This window comes from Megalobrama amblycephala, linkage group LG15 (genome assembly GCF_018812025.1).
Source record: "Megalobrama amblycephala isolate DHTTF-2021 linkage group LG15, ASM1881202v1, whole genome shotgun sequence".
NCBI lineage: Eukaryota > Metazoa > Chordata > Actinopteri > Cypriniformes > Xenocyprididae > Megalobrama > Megalobrama amblycephala.
This window is the reverse complement of record NC_063058.1, coordinates 15,229,460-15,253,181: the sequence shown is the minus strand read 5'-3', so window position 1 is coordinate 15,253,181 and position 23,722 is coordinate 15,229,460. Positions and strand designations below refer to the sequence as shown.

At 41.9% G+C, this 23,722-nt stretch overlaps 1 protein-coding gene across 3 annotated transcripts in view; it reads left to right on the top strand.

The window, feature by feature from the left end:
- The window catches only part of LOC125247835 (cytosolic carboxypeptidase 4), a 241,369-nt gene that overhangs the window by 202,186 nt on the left and 15,461 nt on the right, over nt 1-23,722 (top strand). For all 3 annotated transcript variants that reach the window (XM_048159342.1, XM_048159343.1, XM_048159344.1), the window contains one exon: nt 4,841-5,004. In XM_048159342.1, coding sequence (XP_048015299.1) covers nt 4,841-5,004 — 164 coding nt within the window. The remainder of the gene's footprint in view (nt 1-4,840; nt 5,005-23,722) is intronic.

The following is a 23,722-nucleotide window of genomic DNA, read 5'->3' as shown; positions in this document are numbered from 1 at the left end:
TTGTAAGGCTTGCCAGTTTGGACATTCAAGTGATTTTAGACCATCGGATGTGTATCATTATATTGAGCTATTGCACTGATGCATCGTGGCACATGAACACTCATACATCACGTGAAGATTGCGCGCACGGAGAGGAGCACAGAAACTCGTCCTGTGATTTATCACTAAAGTAGCTTAGAAACTCAAAAGTTATAGCATATATTTTTCTACTTTTGAAATAACTAATTACAACCCACAACTTCTCAATTAATAGAGAGACGCTATGACTAGGCTAATTCACACACGCAATCGCTCTCTCATTAATGCATTCAAATAAATGTACTGGTACTGTGCTAGTTTATCTGTTTCCGATTTACAGCGAGCAGAAATCTGTAAGAAATGTTAGGAAGCATAGATAAAATAACCCCTGAAAGTGAGCTGTTATGTCAGAGCACTCTTTAGGAAAGACATGCAGGAAAAAATATCCCTTCTTTAATAGTCAAGCATATTTACATACAAACCTTGTCAGTGAACTATGAGGGCCAAAAAAACGCAAAAAATAATCATTCATTAATCGTAATCGAGGTAAAATGTTCAGTTAATCGAGATTTTGATTTTAGGTCATACCGTCCAGCCCTAATTCTTAATGTAGTTGGATGTAAATGGGTTCAGTTTCTCCTAAACATGTAAGCGCGAGTGTTTTGACATGAGCGATTGCATCAGAGTGGAAGTTAAAAGGGCTATGCTTCAGTTGAAATGATCAGTGTGGCCTTCTCAATGCAAACATGGTGAGAATCGATTTTCGACTCCAAGCAAACAGCCCGGTATCTATGCATTCTACACATGTAACCCCCCAGTTTGCCTCTAAATAATTGAAGAGCGATACCCAGAACACACCGCTGCACTCATACTGAGCAGTTCTCCCTTGCTTTCGGCACCTCGGCGTCTATTTGGCCGGTTAGAGGGAGGCTGCGGGTAAACGTCTGTTTATGTTTGGTCCCGTCTTGACAGAGTGAGTTTGTGTCTGCGGCGTGGACGTGTGTGTGTTTTTGTACGCTGTGTCTCTCGATCAAGTAAAGGTCATGTGTAGGTGGGTGCGCCTGGTGTTGCTCACCCATCATTCTCTTCCTTACACGGCTTCCTATTAATTTGGCCGCTTCCCCAGAGTGTGGCGAGACTCTTAAGGTATTAGCGCCGACGCTAGCTCGCTTCTGACTCATCTGGCATGCTGAGTTCATAACCAAGACTCACTTATCTACAGCGAGAGAAAGAGAGAAAGAAAGGAGTGCTGGGTAGTAACTGATTATATGTAATCTGGATTACATTATCAGATTACAAAAATTAAATACTTGTAATTAGATTACATTATGTTTTACAATACTCATAAGACTAAGACTACAGTTTATTTTTTTATTGATAATGGGATACCCTGACATATTTGTTTATAACAAAATTAAATAAATTGTTTTTCTTTGTATTCTTATGTTAATATGGTACAAGATTATCCTATTCAAATCAATGTGATAAACGAGTTAGGTCAAAAGTAATCTAAAAGTAATCAAAAAGTAGTGTGACTACATTACCTAAAATAGGATGAAAGATGCAGATTAAATAAGTGTGGTAGCTCATCTAAAAAATTGTGACACCTTTTTCTCGCTTGGTTTCGACATGGCTTGAGTGGCGGTGATGCACTGTGTCCCTGCAAGGTTGTGGCAATCGCTCATAATGAATCATCTCTAATGTTGCAGCCAAACGGGGATCAATCTCACCAGGTCGATGCGCAGTGAATGAACGGCTCGCGGGGATTCACTGCCGCGCTTTCTCAGGGGAAGTGTGCAGCGTTCACACGCTAATAACATGCTTGAGCGAGCAGGTGCAGCTGCTTCTCGCCAAAATAATCTGTAATCATTATGTTGTTATGAAAGGCGTAATCTGACAGAAAACTGAATGTTGAAACAGATGAGGTTAAAGACTTTATTTGGACAAGAATCAATATGATATAGAAAATATTTTAATCATGACTGTTTTCGTGTTGTTTGAATGTTCATCTCTATGCACATAGTTGATGCATAATGTCTTCATTAAATTTCTTTTAAAATATTTTTTTAAAATATACATGTGTGTGTTTGTATATATATATATATATATATATATATATATATATATATATATAATATATATGTGTGTGTGTGTCTGTATGTATATAGTCAAACCAAAATGTATTCAGACACCTTGGACATTTCATTCATTAATACAGTTTATTCACTATAGTTTAAAAAAAATGGTAATAAAGTATGTGTATACTGTGTCAGAAAAAAATAATCTTAATTATGTCAGATAACACTTAAGCCAAACATGGTCGGGTCAAAGTGTCTGAAGAATTTTTGGTTCCAAATTTTTATCAATTTTACTGGTAGTCCACTGTATGAAGAATTTTTGGGTATGTCACAGTTTACTTTATTTTGCTATCCTCACTTACATAAAGTAACTATCCTGCACCCACTAGTAAAAATATTCTAAAAATATCAAAAACGTCTGATAATTTTTGGATTGACTGTATATATGTAATATGTATCTTATATGCATATATGTATGTCCTATAAAACGTATATGAGCAGATAAAAGCTCCACAAGCTTGCTTGTTTTGGTTACACCGGTGAGTGGAGCGCTGAAGAAACATGGAGTCACTGCAGATTTATTGATTTTGTTAACCTGCAGTAATCCACAGCTCATTGAACCACTGGGTCAGGACTTTGGATTATTGCAGGGGTTTGTGTGCCTAGAAAAGCGTGAACGTTTCAATGCCTGTGTGGTGTTTGTTTACTAGTGGCAGAAAATATTGTTAGTGTCTGGATTTCCATTAACGGTTATTTCTGGAACAATGTATTATATGAGAGGAGAGTTTGTGCACAGCGGGAAGTGTGCAATAACATTGTGGTGTCAGTGCAGATTCATTTTTGGACCTGCTACTTTCAGCTAATTTCAGCAAAAGTTCTACAAAAGGAGAAATTTGAATTACTAATTTGAAGTCTCACTTAATGTTACTAGATTAAAAAATATCCAACCAAGTAGCATCTGCAAAAGAATAATGCTGATAATAATGGTTTTGTTATCTTTTTTATGTTTAGTTTTTTTTGTGTTTTGAAATGTTGATTTTGTTGTCTTTTTTGTTTGTTTTGTTTAGTTTTGTTTTGAAATGTTGATTTTGTTGTCTTTTTTGTTTGTTTTGTTTAGTTTTGTTTTGAAATCTTGATTTTGTTGTCTTTTTTGTTTGTTTTGTTTAGTTTTGTTTTGAAATGTTGATTTTGTTGTCTTTTTTTTTTTTTTTTTTGAAATGTTGATTTTGTTGTCGTTTTTGTTTATTTTGTTTAGTTTTGTTTTGAAATGTTGATTTTGTTGTCTTTTTTTGTTTGTTTTGTTTAGTTTTGTTTTGAAATGTTGATTTTGTCTTATTTGTTTTTGTTTATGTTAATTTTTTGCATTTTGATGTGTGAATGTGTTGTCTTTTTTGTTTTTTGTTAGTTTTATGTTTAGTTTTTATGTTGTGAAATGTTGATTTTGTTGTCTGTTTTTTTGTTTTGTTTTTGTTTTGAAATGTTGATTTTGTCTTTTTTGTTTTTATGTTATTTTTTTGCGTTTTGATGTGTGAATGTGTTGTCTTTTTTGTTTTTTGTTTGTTTTATGTTTAGTTTTTTATGTTGTGAAATGTTGATTTTGTTGTCTTTGTTTTTTTGTTTTGTTTTTTGTTTTGAAATGTTGATTTTGTCTTTTTTGTTTTTGTTTGTTGTTTTTTTTGCATTTTGAAATGTTGATTTTGTCTTATTTGTTTTTGTTTGTTATTTTTTTGCATTTTGAAATGTTGATTTTGTTGCCTTTGTTTTTGTTATGTTTACTTTTTTGTTTTGAAATGTTGATTTTGTTGCCTTTGTTTTTGTTGTTTACTTTTTTGTTTGAAATGTTGATTTTGTCTTTTTTTTTGCTTGTTTTGTTTAGTTTTTTTGCGTTTTGATGTGTGAATGTGTTGTCTTTTTTGTTTTTTGTTTTATGTTTAGTTTTTTATGTTGTGAAATGTTGATTTTGTTGTCTTTGTTTTTTTGTTTTGTTTTTTGTTTTGAAATGTTGATTTTGTCTTTTTTGTTTTTATGTTCATTTTTTGCATTTTGATGTGTGAATGTGTTGTCTTTTTTGTTTTTTGTTTGTTTTATGTTTAGTTTTTTATGTTGTGAAATGTTGATTTTGTTGTCTTTGTTTTTTTGTTTTGTTTTTTGTTTTGAAATGTTGATTTTGTCTTTTTTGTTTTTGTTTATGTTATTTTTTGCGTTTTGATGTGTGAATGTGTTGTCTTTTTTGTTTTTTGTTTGTTTTATGTTTAGTTTTTTATGTTGTGAAATGTTGATTTTGTTGTCTTTGTTTTTTTGTTTTGAAATGTTGATTTTGTCTTTTTTTGCTTGTTTTGTTTAGTTTTTTGCGTTTTGATGTGTGAATGTGTTGTCTTTTTTGTTTTTTGTTTTATGTTTAGATTTTTATGTTGTGAAATGTTGATTTTGTTGTCTTTTTTTTGTTTTGTTTTTGTTTTTTGTTTTGAAATGTTGATTTTGTTGTCTGTTTTTGTTTTGTGTTTTGAATCTAACAACATTGTTTTGATTGACTTGTGTTTTATTTTTTATTTTTATTATATTTTTACTTCGTACTTTAATTCAGTGACATTCATATTTTAAATTCCTTATACATTCACAGAGCAAACACAGAAGGGTCACTTGCGAAACGGCTCCAGAATTAAGAGACAAGTCTGTAAATGCTGGTTGACAGCCCCTATCAATCAGTCTGTCAATCATAAATCTCAAATGTTTTCACCTCGCAGGGCTTGCAGACAGGGACGCGGGAGCTGGAGGAGATGGGAATGAAGTTCAGCCAGAGTCTTCTCACCCTCAGGAGGAACTCCATCCATTATAACACCCGTCTGATCCAGCACGCGCCTGCCCTGCTGGACCTGGATGACAGGCTGCTCGACCACAAATCCAATAAGTGAGTTTTAAATGAAGATATTTTGACCTCAGACACACGTCTCAGGCTCCAAAACTTGTCAAAATAGTGCACAATAAAAAGTTGTTCTAAATCAAAGGTTGCTACAAATACAGATGATTCAAATTTTTGAATACCGCAGAGTCTAATTAGACACATGGCCTTAAACAAAATGTTGAAAACAAAGGATAGGGGAATTATTGTCTACTCCCTTTTAAACATACAATATTAATTTGAAAGATAAATTGTTTTGCTTTGCTATACACAAATTACTTAGCTGCATTTTATTATTTGAAATTAGCATACTAACAGACACTTTTTTGTTAGTATATGCACATTCAGCTGGCCTTGTGGGATTTATATTTGATAACTATAATTGTCTATAACTGTATTATGATAACGATTCTGCTTCGGTGGAGGAGAATGAAAATAAGAGCTAGATGTGCATTTCTTAAAGGAATACCAGTGCAAGCCCACAGCAGCAAATGAATAGCATTAACGTTTTTATTCATATTAGCATTTGGAACATTATGGAGGGAAAGAAAAAGTGATGAAGGTTCTCCAATTATGTTTCACTTTTGTCTAATAAAAAAAACTTAAGGAGGTCTATAATACCAAGGAGAAAGCGATCTGCTATGATTTCCATTCATCACAAAGGCACTTTTGATTGTTTTACTGAATATGTTGCTTGCAAAGATTTGTATTTATTTGCTTTTATGTTATTATTTGATTTTTTTTACATGGCTACTTTTAAATGGCTGTCAATAGAGCGTCAGTGTAAATCAGTGGGAAATTAAACAGTATTATATTAAATTATTTAAAAAATTGTGAAAACTAAACATGCATAAATGTAAGTCTGAAATTATCTACAAAATGATGTAGATAATGATGTACAGGGGCGTCGGACTGGGGGGGTAAAGGGTACCGAGTACCCAGGGCCCGAGGCAGGGGGGGGGCCCCTTAGAAGTCAGTTTTCTATACATGAATTTACATACACTAACATTTGTATAGCATTTATGTACAAATAAAAAAGTTCTTGTGCAAAACTAAACTTGTAGTTAGGCACTGGTTTGGTATAACAAAAGTCATTTTCATGCTGTGCAGGGCCCCACCACCCCTCTCGAATCAATGTAAATGGTACGACCCGCAGGTCAGGTGCTTCTGCTGCGGACCTGCGGTGAATCAGTTAATGAGACAGGAGCTGGAGTTAGCCGTGATATGAACTAGGAAGACAGGGGAAGAGTCATGTCTTTCCTTAAGAAAGGAAAATCAGGGGCTCAAAAACGAAAAGAAAAGAAGATTAAAGAGAGAAAGGCAAATGAGGGCAAGCAGTTGCTCACTCAGTTTTTTGAAAAGAAAGGTGAGCTCCAAATGCATCATCGAGCATTGACATTGTTTTAACATAAATTCTACTCCAGGTAGAATAACATACATTTATGTTCGTACTCTATTTGAATAATATACCAATACGTTATAGTATCACACCCTACATAGCGAGCAAACAATATTTCTGGGTAAATAACAGGGAGTGAGAAGCAGACGGAGGCGGAGCTGGGAGCTCAACACACTGCCACTCCAGGCAGCTGCGCAGCTTGTCTCCTCTTCTGCTGCAGTTCTCCCCAGAGTCAGAAGTTTACATGAAAACACTGTATATTTCCCTCCATTGTCAAAATCTAACACCCGCGAAAACACAGATCGTTAGCGCCTATTTTACCGCATTGTTATGCACATTAGCTCGCGCACGCTCTTACATTAAGTACAGGATTGTTCTCAGTTTAATGCACATCTTAATGATTGAAAATGACTTATTTTAAAACGTAATTCAAAGACTGAATGTCTAGTTTGGCGGTTAGTGTACCCTGTGATTCTATAGTCTGCATTTATTTTAAACAGACAAATAATCCGCAATTAACTTGTACTTAGCCTACACTTTAAAAAAGGTATTGTGACAATAAAGGATATTTTAGCAACCATTTGAAGCCATATATTTCAGTTTCAGACAAAAATATATTAATCAGAGTGTGGCTTATTTTGTATGCATTTTAAAGGTGCCCTAGAATCAAAAATTGAATGTATCTTGGCATAGTTGAATAACAAGAGTTCAGTACATGGAAAAGACATACATTGAGTTTCAAACCCCATTGCTTCCTCTTTCTTATGTAAATCTCATTTGTTTAAAAGACTTCCGGAAAACACACGGATCTCAACATACGACTGTTACGTAACAGTCGGGATCATTAATATGTACACCCCCAATATTTGCATATATGCCAGCCCATGTTCGAGTGTTAGACAAGGAAAGGCAGTATTAACATCTGATATAACTGACATGATAACATGATATTTTTAGTGATATTTGTAAATTGTATTTCTAAATGTTCATTAGCATGTTGCTAATGTACTGTTAAATGTGGTTAAAGTTACCATCGTTTCTTACTGTATTCACGGAGACAAGAGCTGTCGCTATTTTCATTTTTAAACACTTGCAGTCTGTATAATGCATAAACACAACTTCATTCTTTATAAATCTCTCCAACAGTGTAGCATTAGCCGTTAGCCACAAAGCATAGCCTCAAACTCATAGAGAATCAAATGTAAACATCAAAATAAATACTTTACTCACATGATTCGATGTATGCACACAGCATGCATGACGAACATCTTGTAAAGATCCATTTGAGGGTTATATTAGCTGTGTGAACTTTGTAAATGCGCTGTAATATAGTGGAGAGCTCGTGTGGCAGGGAGCACGCGATTTAAAGGGGCGGCGCGCTGAAAAAAACAGTGTATAGTTAATGATGCCCCAAAATAGGCAGTTAAAAAAATTTATTAAAAAAAATCTATGGGGTATTTTGAGCTGAAACTTCACAGACACATTCAGGGGACACCTTAGACTTATATTACATCTTGTGAAAAAGCATTCTTTGGCACCTTTAAGTGTTTTTATGATAAAAATGCAATACCCCACCCATTGGTATCACTATAGTATTTGGTACGGGGGCCCAGCAAGATGGTTTGTACCCAGGGCCCAAAATTTGGTGCTACGCCCCTGATGATGTAGATGGAGTATATTAGGTGGTTTGAAGCGTAATTAATTGCAGAAAAGTGTGAGAAGATAAAGAACTAGATTAGCATGTCCTGAAGGAAATATCAGATTGCAAGGGTGCAAATATTGAAGTTTTAGGTAAATTAAATGTTAGGATTTGATTAGGGGGCGTTTTGTTGCTTTCATGACTTGTTTGTCTTGTTTTCTGTTTGCATCTTATGTAGATAGTTAATTATGTGAGAAGTCTGTATGTAAATTAATGCAAAAAAGACAACCAGTTGCAATGAGTATGCAAATAGAACAATGACGTAATGACTCTCCTTTCGATTTTGCTTAGTAATGTAAAAACAGAATGAGGAATGTCTGTGCTTTCTAAGTGCTATACCACGTTTTTTTTTGCCAAAGTGACCTTGTTAGTGACCTTTAAGAGTCATATTCCAGAGTTGCTGTTGCCAAGTGAGGCAGCCATTTTACTTTGGCTTTTTAAACATGATCTCGAGCTGTGGGACGTGGACAGAGACTCATTTAAAGTGCATCAGCTCCCTTTCAAGTTTTCAATTTGCCACTAAAGGGGTTTCCTGGGAGCACTGCCACTTTTTCTGTTTTCCTTTCGTCTCCAGCTTCTTTCTTGTCCACACACTCTTTCTCTCCCTCTCCCTCTATTTTCCATTCCCCAGCATCCTCAAGTTAAAATTCACTTAGAGTCTTGATTTCTGTCATGGAATGAAATGGACCAAAGCTAAGCTATTGATTTCTACGAAGTTCAATTAAATCCCTTTTGTGTGCGTTTTGAATTGTTACATCTTGTCCACACAGACCGCTCAGTGTTCTGAGGAGATTATCCCACCTCCCTCTTTTCTCTAGGATTTCACAGCGTTCCTATTGTTCCGCTCTTCTTCTTCCCCTTACTGAAGAGAAAACTGTAAACTTGACTGGTCCTACCCGAGAGTATTGCATAACTCAGTTATGCGCAACTGCAGAATTCTGCTTATGAGCCTCGTCTGGTTCAGCTAAGCTCTTCTTTAGACAGATGCAAGGTGTAGCTCTTATATTACAAATAAACAAATAAACTTTTAAGATTTCAATCTTTGACTGAAATAACTGCAACATTTGACAAATCATGTGAAAATTTGGGTTCCGCGATTTATACGATTTATATTGCTTATCATTTTTGTTCAGTATTGGTCAATATTTGATATATATCAGCCGATATTAAAGAGTTAGTTCACCCAAAATTAAAATTATCCCATGATTTACTCACCCTCAAGCCATCCTAGGTGTATATGACTGTCTTCTTTCAGACGAACACAATCGGAGATATATTTAAAAATATCCTGGCTCCTTCAAGGTTTATAATGGTGGTGAATGGGGGCCCACATTTTGAAGCCAAAAAAAATGCATCCATCCATAATAAAAGTAATCCGTATGACTCCAGGGGGTTAATAAAGGCCTTCTGAAGTGAAGCGATGTGTTTTTGTAAGAAGAATATCCATATTTAAAACTTACATAACTAGTTTCAAACAGATGGCTGTACGCATTGATTCACGGCAAAAGAGTGAACTCTGAACTCTGAAAAGAAATGTCAGAGGATTTCGATATAAGAGAAAAGGAGCTTGATTTTGTTGCAAAGCCCTATTTGTTTGAACTGCGAGAGGAGTCTAAGCTTACAATACTCCTACATTCTGCGTCATACGTCACTTCAAGGGTTACTCTTGTGGCGCAAGTTGACTTGCGCAGTTATTTGTATGGTCGTCCGCCAGAAACTAGTTATTTGAATTTATAAAGATTTAAATATGGATATATTTCTTACAAAACCACATCGCTTTGCTCCAGAAGGTCCTTTATTAACCCCTTGGAATCATATGGATAACTTTAATATGGATGGATGCTTTTTTTTTTTTTTTTTGGCTTCAAAATGTAGTTGCTTTCGTCAACGAAAAATTATGACTAAATATCGTCGTCAACGAACCTTTATCACGTGACGAAAACGAGATGAGACGCAACGTAAATGCTGGTCATGTGACGATGAATATAATTAAACGTATAATGCAATATTGTTGACGAATAAAAATTATAAATGAAATAAAAACTATGCTAAAATGTCTCTTAATTTTCGAGACGAGACGAAATGTTATAACGTTATTTTGTCTCGTTTAGTTGCGTTATTATTATTATTTTGCAGTATTTATGTTCCCTGTGTCTCACTTCAGGAGCTGCATCAGGTCGCACTGCGCAGACGCAGGTGACGTCACTTCTTCAATCCCCACTCGCGGCATTATTTAGAAAATCAGCTGCGGTGAGTTTAGCATAAATGACAACATTTAAGTTAAGTCTGACTGACACAGAGAAAGGGACCGATATGTAGGGAAATATGTAGATTTCACGTGCTCATAACTTTATGAAAAATGCACAGATCATAGAAAATGCACATCATTGAAAGCAGATTCTTACGATTCTTACGAAATTAATCCAAAATCAACATAATATATTGCGTTGTTCACGAGATATTACACAGGAAATGATTTAACACACTTGGCTAAAAACGTGTCTCATCTTTCCGGGATGCTGTGTGTATCCAATGATCTCGGACCCATCCATGTTCGTTTTCCAACGTGGAATAACATACAATAGGTATCATCTTAAAGCTTAGAAACTCGGCTTTTTAATGCATCTAACCATTTTGAAAAACAAAACTCCTAACGAGTGCTGAGAAGTGCCTTTAAACCTGAGTTTACCGTCCGTGGGCGCCATCTAGCTGCGAAAAAATGAATAACACTTTATTTAACTATACTTTATGCCACAAAATTTGAACCAGATGCAGCTCACATGTTTTTGTCTTTTATCAGCAGTTTTTCAGCATGAAAATGTCCAAATGTAATGTACTTTATATTTTCTAAAAAAAATTAAAAAGCGTTCTATCAAATGATACCTACCTTTTGACTCTCCTTGCAAAGCCTTCAGGTCTTAAAGGGTTAAGAGACATCTCAAGGCATTATAAGGTATTATCTATAAGGTAGCAATAATATAATAAGATATCCTTGTTTGAAATGGGTTTGGCTAAAAGAAAATTTTGGTTTCGTCTATACTACTAGGTACTTATACTATATTGACTGGGTTAAATAGAATTGCATTACTAAAAAGAGACTAAAATACAATTTTTATTGACTAAAATTAGACTAAATGTCATCAGTTTTCGTCGACTAAAACTAGACGAAAATAGATAATTCTGACTAAAATAAGACTAAAATGCTCAGACTTTTAGTCGACTGAAACTTGACTAGACTAAAAAGAGTATGAACGTGACTAAAACTAATAAAAACTAAAATGACCGCTTGACACAAAGACTAGACTAAAACTAAAATTAAAAACAACACTACCCCCAATTCACAACCATTATAAGCTGAGACCTTAACGAACAAAACATATATCTCCGATTTCATTTCCGGTATGAAAAATTTTCCACCATTTAGAATTTTGACAAAAACCTACTTTTGCAAACTAGTCCTAGGTTTTTCGCCCGATCGGAACCAAATCAGTGCAGAAATGTTCTCTGGAGACTGAATATCAATAATTATCAAAAAAAAGTTGAAATTTTGATTCACGGTCGCTAAGGGGCGCCAAAACGTACGTTAAGGGTGGAGCCACTTTTACTAAAATGGCTATAACTCCAGAACGAAATGACATATTTGCACCAAACTTGGTACATATATGTATGGGCTCAATTTTTGGTCACGATAAAAAAAATCGAGTCGACTGGACACTAGGTGGTGCTATAACTTGAAAAAAAACATAAAAATGGCTGTAACTATGCAACCATTAGTCCGATTGACTTGAAATTTGGCATGCAGTGTCTTGGTCCAAGGGGGCATGGCCGCCATCGGCCAATGAAGTTTGAGCACCTATTAGACAAGGTTAATGGAGGCCAATTGGAACGAAACTCGATGGGCATGTTCGACTCATGGACCTAGAGGTCTGTAAGAATTTTGAAAGAAATCGGCCACAAGTTGGCGCTAACGAGTTTTATGCCTCAGCATTCACGTGGTGTTTCATAAAACCACACAATATGCATATCATTTGATAGATCTCCTCATGCTGAACAACTTTGCCTCAAGAACCAATGCTGTCAATCAAATTGTTCATTAATTATTCACAAATATGTGAAAAACTGACTTTTGCGAACTAGTCCTAGGATTTTCGTCCGATCGGAATGAAACCAGTGTAGGACAATTCTATGGACTCTCTAGATCAATAATTATTAAAAAAAAGTTGAACTTTACCATTTTGGTTGCTATAATAGGGTTATTTAGAAAATGGGCGTGGCAAAATGTACTCAAAAGCCTATAATTCCTAAATCAAAACTCAGAACTTCATGAAATTAAGTGAGCACATGCAGCACATGACTCTAAAGAAGCATGCCAACTTTTATGGAGATCGGCCCATAGTTGGCGCTATAACTGTTAAATCTTTAAAATCCATATATTTTCATTGGTAAATTGCCAGTTTTGGCTGAAAATGGTCAGTTCCTTCTATGATTTAGCTGGTTACATGCTTGCTAAATAAAACTTAAATATCTTTTAAACTTTAAAATATCTTTTTATGCATATGTGCTTAAAGGCCTTAAATGCTTGAACCCCGGTAAATGCTGCTTGCAGCTTTAATTATGTTTATTTTTAGCTTTACCATCCCCATGACCCAACATACAGTAGGACAAGGAGCTTGGTAAAAAAAAAAAAAAAATATTATTATTATTATTATTATTATTTATCATTGTATATATTTATTTATATATTTTTCATACTGTACATTCTTATTGCGATGGCTAAATTCACTTGTAGCATTTATTTTTTCATTCATTTAGACAAAATGGTATAACATTTTAATGTCAGCCATTTATCAATTACAGGCAATAACATGAAAATAATTATCAATGGAAAAGTATTGATCCTTTTTCTTTGAAAGGAAATAAATTGGTTAATTAATAAAGACACTAAATAATGAAAAAGTCATATGTATTTAAGGGTTAGAGTTTGGTGTGTGTGTGAGAGAGAGAGAGACCGTATCTATTAAGTATGTCTTTTCTGCTTTAAGGTCTGTAGTGATTTGATCAGCTTCTTTTGACAGCCAACACAGCAGATGACAACAGATGGATATCACTTTCCTCTCAAAGGCAGTGACCGCCAGCTTCACAGCTCTAGTCTTGATTTTTGTGCTTTTTGCGAGTCAGTCCAAGACAGCCGGCTCTACTGACGCCATGCATCCATAATCATCCCAGACAAAGTCATGTGTATGGTTAATTCACCTCAAGCCCCAGACACAAAAGAGAAGCGAGCGCTTCGGAGCTGACAGGAAGCCCTTTTTGTTTGTGACTCCTCTGTGAGGGAAGCAATTCACATTCAGATGGGTGCTATTTTCCTGCCCAACACTTTTGGTTATGCACTTCTGAATGAAAAGTAGCCCGACAGAATGCTCAATACCTGCTAGAAATGAAACCCTGAACACTCTGGCTTACTTCATATTCAAGTCTATTATATCTTTTGTGTCAAATATTCAGATTTTTTTTGCTTTCATAGTAAAAAAAAAAACCCAACAGAATTGCCTATCTAATAATAAAGCATGACTTTTTATTTTTTTTAATAGATTCAGATATGGGCTTCTATCAAAGGCTGAGCGTCGAAATGAAAAGGTTTAATTTTTATGTCTGACCCCAATTTTAGTCTCTTTAGAAACGCTTCCTGATGACGTCACTTAACAGCACGTCTTTTCTCGTCTAATGAACTAAAGACGTCCAAGAAGCCGTTTTGATGCCAGACCCCCCAGAAGATAACAAGCTCTCATAAAAACTGCTTTGAACGTCTCCACACCTTTCATGACATCTTACATTACGGCTTGACACATTTCTTCAGTTCTTTCATTACGCAGTTTGGAAATGAGTCCCCACAGTATGTTCTGGCTCGCTCTGTAATTCTTCCCGAGCTCGATTTCTTTTCTTCCCCCACATCAGAGCGCTTCGCCAAAGCTTCGAAGTTGAAAGCTTAGTCAACCGTGAATCGCATTCAATTGTGAGACAAAAAGGGGATGTTTAAAAGTGTAAACAAACAAACAGACGGGGCTCTAATAATAACAACAGCAATTGATTATTATAATTTTTAATATTTCCTCAACAATTCTAGCTGAATTTACATGCCAATTGGCCCGTTTTATCCATTTGCAATTGTCCTCAGATTCACCCAGCACCTCCAGCTATTCCAACAATGAAAATTGAGCCGACTTGTGAAACTTATTCCATCAAAAGTTACCACAAACTACATTAACTTGTTAATCCACTCTGAAATGATAGTTGCCCTTCAGGAAATTGAGGAAGGTTGAACCTGCCAGTTAGCTCACTTCATTTCAATTTATTTAGACCATTTAAGAAGTCTTTAGAGAGAAATAGGCATGTGTCATGCTGCTTTCCAAGTCTTCATTATTTAGTTATTTTTCTGAGGGAGGACAGGTTTATGAGTTGAAATATTAAATATTATTTACCTTATTAGGCCATTTTTTTTGGTCATATTCAATTCATAGTTTTTGGTCATAGGTTCAGAAAAATAAAAGTTTTGTATAAATACCCCAAGTCTTCGAAAATGTGTACATTGTTTACATATATATGTGTGTGTATGTATATATATATATATATATATATATATATATATATATATATTTGTTGCCTGCTGTTTGATGCAAAGGGTTAGTTCACACACACACACACAAAAAAATAAAAATCTATCATTAATTACTCTCCCTCATGCCGTTCCACACCCGTAAGACCTTCGTTCATCTTCTGAACAGAAATTAAGATATTTTTGATAAAATCCGATGGCTCAGTGAGGCCTGCATTGCCAGCAAGATAATTAACACTTTCAGATGCCCAGAAAGCTACTAAAGACATATTTAAAACAGTTCACTGTGACTATAGTGGTTCAAACTTAGTGTTATGAAGCGACGAGAATATTTTTTGTGCGCCAAAAAACAAAATAATGACTTTATCCAACAATATCTAGTGATGGGCGATTTCAAAACACTGCTTCATGAAGCAGTGGTTCTTGTGATTTCATTAAATGAGGCTTCGTTACGTCATAATGGTGCGTTCACACCGGACGCGAATGAAGTGGTATGCGCGAGTGATTTACATGTTAAGTCAATGCAAAGACGCAAATTGACATCCTGTGGCGCGATTCGCGCGAATGAAGCGGCGCGAATGACGCAGCGCGAATTGAGCGATTCGCGCAAATTGCGCAAGTTGAAAAATCTGAACTTTGCCGAATTTCCGCGCCGCGTTAACCAATCAGGAGCTTGCTCTAGTAGTGACGTGACGTAGCGAGCTGAGGCAGAAATTCGAAACAACAATGGAGGACAAAATCACCGTCACTGTACATCTTCATACGTTTATAGAAACAGAAATAAAAAGGACCGTGTTTGAAAGAAAGTGAGTGAGGAGGTCGGACAATATGATAAGTTGTAAAATTTGAGCTATATATATACACATATTAAGACTACAAGCCAACTAAAGACGACCAATTGAGCTTATTCGCTGTAATTTACAATTATTTCCCCACTGACAAGTTGTGTTTATTCAGAGGAAGTGTACAGAAAGCAGTGGGAGAGTCTGGGACACATAAAGGAGCGGGAGAGCCCCTCTCATGACGCAAATTCGCGTCTGTTGTGACGGGATTTTCACGCGCGAATGAAGCGAGTAAACTCAAAATGTTCAAGCATCCAACTACGCGCGAATAGCGCGATTTATTCGCACAAGTCACGTCTGGTGTGAACGCAGCATAAGTGTTTCGCAATTTCAATGGTTCACCACTTGGGGGGGGGGGGGGGGGGGATTTTGGCAGTTTGATATGCTCTCCAAACCATCTGAAAGTGTTAATTATCTTGCTGGGAATGCAGGCCTCACAGAGCCATCGGATTTTATCAAAAATATCTTAATTTGTGTTCCGAAGATGAATGGTCTTACGGGTGTGGAACGGCGTGAGGGTGAATAATAAATGACAGAAATTTCATTTTTGGGTGAACTAACCCTTTAAGTAATTACTCACCCTAATTAATTACATATTTTATTATATATACCATATTTTGTTTTATATATATATATATATATAATAATTTTATATGTAATAATTTATATGAATATATTGAATATGTAGCGGATGCTACATATAGCTCGGGAGGCAGCAAAATTTCTTACATAATTTTGCATATGAGCCAGGGGTTGTTAATTTTTCATTGCATTTTTGCAGTTATTTTTCAGCAATTGAATGTGCTAAATCTACTTTTTAGTCCCTTCATTTATCCATGAAATGGCATCTTAAGAATTCATTTCTAAATATTCCACCAAAATCACTGAACCGATCGACCGCAGGGAAGCTCCGCTAATTGTTTTGTACCTCTGAAAGTTTGCCAGAACTTCATATTGCTTAGTTGTTTAGTTGCACTTTAATTATTAATGCACAATTGGACAGACCCTCCAAAAGAATCATTATAAGCATACTTAAAATTCCGAGCTGCTGTTCCCTGTGTTACAGTCCCCGCATGAACGGGCTTGATAGCTGGAAGTGTTGTAAAATGAAACTACCTCTGCACATTTTTTACTAACATGCATTCAGATGCAGAGACAGAGAAGGGAGGGGAAGATTAGAGCTTGAAAAGTGGGCTGCAAACAGCTTTTGAGTGGCGTTGATTTTAATGCCTTCTAGGAGATATTTGCTGGCAGATCTCTTATGAGGTGTCTGTAATAGTTTGTGAGAGCACACACTGTAAACAAGAGCTGCGTATCCTTGTGTAGCGGTGGCCGTCTCCCAGGAGAGAGCTGATTGAATCGCTGTCCCCTGCCGTCACGCAGACACGAACACTCCCTCGCCCGACATGCGGCACGCAGCTTGCCCCTTCTAATCTGCAAATGAAATTATTTCCGGAACTTTGGACTCCATTTTTTTTACTCACTCATTTTTCCTGAGCTTTTTGAAGAGCCTGACATTTTGTTCAGGGCAGGAAATTTATGGTGCATTTTCTTGAAATTAATGCATGCCATTGAGGTCTTAAAATGCCTGTTGATTTTGTTTTTTTTATCTTTAAGTATATATATAGTATATATACACCGATCAGGCATAACATTATGAGCACTGACAGGTGAAGTGAATAACATTGATTATCTTCATCACGGCACCTGTTAGTGGGTGGGATGTATTAGGCAGCAAGTGAACATTTTGTCCTCAAAGTTGATGTGTTAGAAGCAGGAAAAATGGGCAAGCGTAAGGATTTGAGAGAGTTTGACAAGGGCCAAATTGTGATGGCTAGACGACTGGGTCAGAGTATCTCCAAAACTGCAGCTCTTGTGGGGTGTTCCTGGTCTGCAGTGGTCAGTATCTATCAAAAGTGGTCTAAGGAAGGAACAGTGGTGAATGGTGACAGGGTCATGGGCGGGAAGCGAAGGCTGGCCCGTGTGGTCCGATCCACCAGACGAGCTACTGTAGCTCAAATTGCTCAAGAAGTTAATGCTGGTTCTGATACAAAGGTGTCAGAATACACAGTGCATCGAAGTTTGTTGCGTATGGGGCTGCATAACGTCTCGGTTACAAAGGTAACCCTCGTTCCCTGAAGGAGGGAACGGAGACGTACGTCGGATGACCGACGAATAGGAATCTCGCTAGAGAGGCCAATCTACTTCGAGTGTAACTAAACGAGCCAATGCACATTGGCATGCAATCATATGCATCAGCTGCTCGCCTCGCAGCGCGGGTATATAATGAGCAGCAGGTGCGTTGCATCTTCAGGTTTTCGCTGAGGAGCCGAACCCAGCAGGTGGCAGCATCAGCAGGACAGCGCCTGTGGCGACGGGACGTACGTCTCCGTTCCCTCCTTCAGGGAACGAGGGTTACCTTTGTAACCGAGACGTTCCCATTCAGTCGGTCACTTCGACGTACGTCGGATGACCGACGAATAGGAATCCCTACCAAAGCGCCACAGGAGGTGCCCTCTTCCAGTGCTCTGTTGTGAGCCACCTGAACCCCCTTGCCTAAGGACGGTGGGACCGGGCTCACACAGAGAGGGTCGATCACTGTTGTTCCCAAAACCCACTCAGTGAGACTATAGATACCACTGGGAGCGTAACCTTACGTCAGATAAGGAACGCTGCGGAAGCCATATCCTTCCCCGAAGGAGTTATATGGATAAGTACATATGGACTAACCTTGTAGGTTGTACAACATATGGAAGAACTGGGGTGACTCCAACTTGGTGGGTTCTCCCAGAGGGAAAGACACGGGCTTCGATTAGGAGCAACCGTGGAAAGCCGCATATGGGATCCCCGTAGGGTCACACATATGGAACCCAGCCTAAATCCGGTTCTCAAGGATTCAACGGAGTAAGGCCTGGCGACCGACGCTCCGCCACGTCGGCTGCCGAAGGGATGTCGGAGGACTCGACAGGGTCTGCCTTGTAGGGACTCTCTGGAGAAAAGAAGCGCATGTCGCGCAGCAAGCGGACACTAAGCCGGGGCCTCTCCGTGCCTCTGACCTGAGGCGAGAACACGGGAGGAGACCGGCTCCACACGAAGGCTATAGTACCTAGCGAACGTGTTAGGTGTCGCCCAGCCCGCAGCTCTACAAATGTCTGTCAGCGAGGCGCCACGAGCCAGCGCCCAGGAGGATGCTACACCTCTCGTGGAGTGAGCATGCAACCTGAGCGGGCAGGGCACGCCCTGAGCTTGATAAGCCAGGGCGATGGCATCCACTATCCAGTGGGCCATCCTCTGCTTGGAGACAGCCTTTCCCTTCTGCTGGCCTCCGTAACAGACAAAGAGCTGGTCTGAGGTCCTGAAGCTTCGAGTTCTGTCTATGTACCGTCGCAAAGCGCGGACTGGACAGAGCAAAGCCAGGGCTGGGTCTGCCTCCTCCGAGGGCAGCGCTTGCAGGCTCACCACCTGGTCCCTGAAGGGAGTGGTGGGAACCTTGGGCACGTAGCCAGGCCGGGGTCTCAGTACCACGTGGCTGTCGCCCGGCCCGAACTCCAGGCACGATTCGTCGACCGAAAATGACTGCAGGTCCCCTACCCTCTTGATGGAGGCCAATGCAACCAGCAGCAAAGTCTTCATAGACAGAATCTTTAAGTCTGCTGATTGCAAAGGCTCAAAGGGAGCAATCTGGAGTGCTCTTAGCACCAGAGCGAGGTCCCAAGAGGGTATGGAGGGAGGTCGAGGAGGATTTAACCGTCTCGCCCCCTAAGGAACCTGATGACCAGGTCGTGCTGACCAACAGATTTGCCATCTATGTGGTCGTGGTAAGCGGAGATAGCAGCAGTCTGGACTTTGAGGGTGGAGGGGGACAGCCTACGCTCCAACCCTTGCTGCAAGAAGGAAAGCACGACTCCGATCGAGCATCTTCGGGGGTCTTCTCGGCGAGAAGAGCACCACTCGACGAACAGGTTCCACTTCGAGGCGTAAGCACGTCTTGTAGACGGTGCACGTGCCGAAGTGATGGTGTTAAGTACCTCAGGGGGTAAGTCACCTAGAACCTCCGCGTCCCGTCCAGGGGCCAGACATGGAGTTTCCAGAGGTCTGGACGCGGGTGCCAGAGAGTGCCCCGTCTCTGAGAAAGAAGGTCCTTCCTCAGAGGGATGGGCCAGGGAGGGGCTGTCGCGAGGAGAGAGAGTTCTGGGAACCAGGTCCGGTTGGGCCAGTAGGGCGCAACTAGCAAGACCTGCTCCTCGTCCTCCCTGACTTTGCACAGTGTCTGTGCAAGTAGGCTCACTGGGGGAAACGCATATTTGCGCAGGCCCCGGGGCCAGCTGTGTGCCAGTGCGTCTGTCCCGAGTGTTCCCTCGGTCAGAGAGTAAAACAACTGGCAGTGGGAGGTCTCTAGAGAGGCATACAGGTCTACCTGAGCCTCTCCGAACTCCTTCCAGATCAGCTGAACCACCTGGGGGTGGAGTCGCCACTCTCCTGGCAGCGCAGCTCGTGACAGCTCGTCGGCCACACGGTTGAGCACACCGGGAACATGAATGGCGCGAAGCGACCTCAGATGCTTCTGACTCCAGAGGAGGAGATGGCGGGCGAGTTGCGACATGCGACGGGAGCGTAGACCACCTTGATGGTTGATGTACGCAACGGTCGCAGTGTTGTCCGTACGGACCAGTACATGCTTGCCCCGTAGCAGGCCTTTGAGGCGGCCCAGAGCAAGACGTACTGCCAGCAACTCGAGGCAGTTGATGTGCCAATGCAGATGGGGTCCCGTCCAAACCCCTGACACTGCATGCCCGTTGTACGTGGCACCCCAGCCGGTGGCCGAAGCATCTGTGAATACCACAGCATGCCGGGACACTTGTTCTAGGGGCACTCCTGCCCGAAGAAACAAAGGGTCCGACCACGGGCTGAAGGCTTGGCGGCACTCCTGAGTGATTGGCACCCGGAACGTGCCGTGTAGCCACGCCCATCTCGGGACTCGGCCGTGAAGCCAGTGCTGAAGCGGTCTCATATGAAGCAGACCGAGCGGTGTTACAGCCGCTGCGGCCGCCATATGCCCCAGGAGCCTCTGAAAAAATTTCAGTGGGACCGCTGTCCTGCCGTTGAAAGTATTCAGGCAGTTCAACACCGACCGAGCACGTTCCTCTGTGAGGCGTGCTATCTGTTCGACCGAATCCAACTCCATACCGAGAAAAGAGATCCTCTGCACTGGGGCGAGTTTGCTCTTTTCCCAGTTGACCTGAAGCCCCAACTGGCTGAGGTGACTGAGCACCAAGTCCCTGTGTTCGCACAACTGATCCCGAGACTGTGCTAGGATAAGCCAGTCGTCTAGATAGTTGAGGATGCGAACACCCTGTTCTCTCATGGGAACAAGGGCTCCCTCCACGACTTTCGTGAAGACGCGGGGAGACAGGGCGAGCCCGAAGGGTAGGACCCTGTACTGGTATGCTCGACCTTCGAACGCGAACCTCAGGAATGGCCTGTGTCGCGGAAGAATCGAAACATGAAAGTACGCGTCCTTCAGGTCGATCGCTGCAAACCAATCTCGGGGACGGATGCATTCGAAAATGCGTTTCTGCGTGAGCATTTTGAACGGTAGCTTGTGGAGGCTCCGATTCAAAAGACGCAGGTCCAAGATCGGTCGTAACCCGCCGCTTTTCTTGGGTACAATGAAGTAGGGACTGTAGAACCCTGACCTCATATCGGCTGGAGGGACCGGCTCGATCGCGTCCTTCGCCAGTAGGACTGCGATCTCCGCACGCAGGACAGGGGCATCGGCAGCTTTCACTGTAGTGAAGAGGATGCCCCTGAACTTGGGGGGCGCCGGGCGAACTGAATCGCATAGCCGAGCCTGATGGTCCGAAGGAGCCAGCGAGACGGACTGGGGAGCGCTAGCCAGGCTCCCAGAGACCGAGCAAGCGGCACCAAGGGGACCACCGGCGTACCCGCCGCGGGGCAGCGAGGTGGAACGCAGGGACGCGGCCCGGGGGGCTCTCTGTATGAGGCGGCCCGAAGCGGGGTCACAGTGTGCTGTGCAACACTTACCTGCTTCCACAGGTGGACAGAGGGAGCAGTCGAGGTTTTGTCTGCCTGCTGCTCGCTGCTGTCCGCTGGCGACAGAAGAGGTGGATGAGAGTGGTGAGGTTCTTGCCCTCCCACTGCCCTCCGAGCCCTCTTCGGACCCGGAGATAGAGGAAACTGCTCTTTTATTGAAAATTTGGGTACCGCTGGTCGTTGGGCCAGCGGCGGAACAAAAAGGGGAAACAAAAGATTCTCCACCCGGCCCTCCTCCGGGGGAAGGAGCGGTGCGGTCACCACCTCCTGAAGAGCAGTCCCATCCATCTCCGGGTCGCCCGTCCTAGGGCCGCTTGGACTTGGCCTTGCCACCCTTCTTTTTAGGGGGTGGCGGGACGGGCTGGGCACCCCGCCCGCGACCGGCTCCACGACGCCGCTTGGATGGAGGCTGCTGCTGCGGCGTGGGAGCGGGGGCGGCCGCAGGGGGGCGCCCTCGGCGACGGGCAGACTGAGGTGCCGCCGGTGGTGGGGGTGCAGCAGCTGACCGCCTCGGCAGGATGTGACTAATGGCCTCAGACTGCTTTTGTACAGCCGAGAACTGTTGGGCAAAGTTCTCGACCGCGTCGCCGAAGAGGCCGGTCTGGGACACGGGGGAATTAAGAAACCTGACCTTGTCGGTATCCCTCATGTCCGCGAGACACAGCCAGAGATGGCGTTCCTGGACCACCATGGTGGACATCGCACGACCCACTGACCGCGCCGTAACCTTCGTCGCACGAAGCGCGAGGTCCGTCGCGGTACGAAGTTCTTGTAGAACTTGCGGATCATGACCACCCTCGTGTAGGTCCTTCAGTGCCTTGGCCTGATGGACCTGCAACAACGCCATAGCGTGTAAGGCAGAAGCGGCTTCCCCACAGGCCTGATAAGCCTTGCCGGTAAGATCCGACGAGTGCTTACAGGCCCGGGAAGGGAGAGACGGCTCCCCCCGCCAGGTGGAGTTAGGGCACAGTTGCATAGCAACGGCCCGTTCCACAGGGGGTATGCGCGCATAACCCTTCGCCGCTCCGCCATCAAGGGTGGTGAGGGAGGAGGACCCACCGACACGGTTTCGGGCAGTAAAAGGTGCCGTCCATGTGCCAGTGAGTTCTTCATGCACCTCCGGGAAGAAAGGCACTGGGGTGGGGACTGAGAACCAGCCCTTGCCACCCCGAGAAACCAATCGTCCAACCGCGAGGGCTCGGGACACGGTGGAGGATTCCACACGAGCCCGACCCTGTTGGCGGCCCGGGAAAGCATAGCCATCATTTCCGGGTCTGAATCGGGCACAGATGTCACTCCCGAAGGAGGCAGCTGCGCCGAATCGTCATCCCCGAAAGTATCAGGCTCACCCTCCGATGCAGCGATCGACATCTGGTCGTCATGGGGAGCTCCGAAGGATACGGATGGTACACACCTCTGGGGTGGTCCACCGCGTTCCCCCGGCAGCTCTACTGGCTGCGGAGTGCACGAGGGATGAGGGTTCCTAGGGGGTTGGTTCCCCGAAGGAAGCGCGCTCACCATGATCCTCAAGTCACCAGTCCCAGCGCCCGAAGCAACCCTCTGAGGAGGATTGGAACGAGGCGCCGGGACCGGGACTCCACCCCTTTGCAGGAAGTGGAGTCTCGACCGCAACTCCGCGACGGTCATCATCCCACAATGGGTGCATGACTCGTCCACAAACGCCGCCTCAGCGTGCCTTAAGCCCAAGCATGTGATACAGCGCTGGTGACCATCCCGAGGCGCCAGGTAACGACCGCATCCAGAAACACACAAGTAGAACGACATCTTTAAAAAGACGCGAACTACTCGTGTAAGCTCTTTCAGGAACTGCTCTTTCAAGTGCCGAAGCACGCAGGGGAAAGCCGCTGCAGCACAGACAGGGAAATGTGCAGCCTGTCGTGTGCACTCTCTTTGGAGATGCCGCTCTTACCAGCCGTGAAAACAGCTTTTCAGCGCTCTTTAAAGCGCACCGTACCAGCCGTAAGAACGGCTTTCACAGCTGACACACAGCTTTCTTTGCTCAGTGGGCAAAAAAAGAAAATAAACAAAAGGAGAGAATCGGCCCCGCTGCTGTGCTGTTCCACCTGCACCAGACGAGAGAGCAGTAGAGAGAGCTGGCT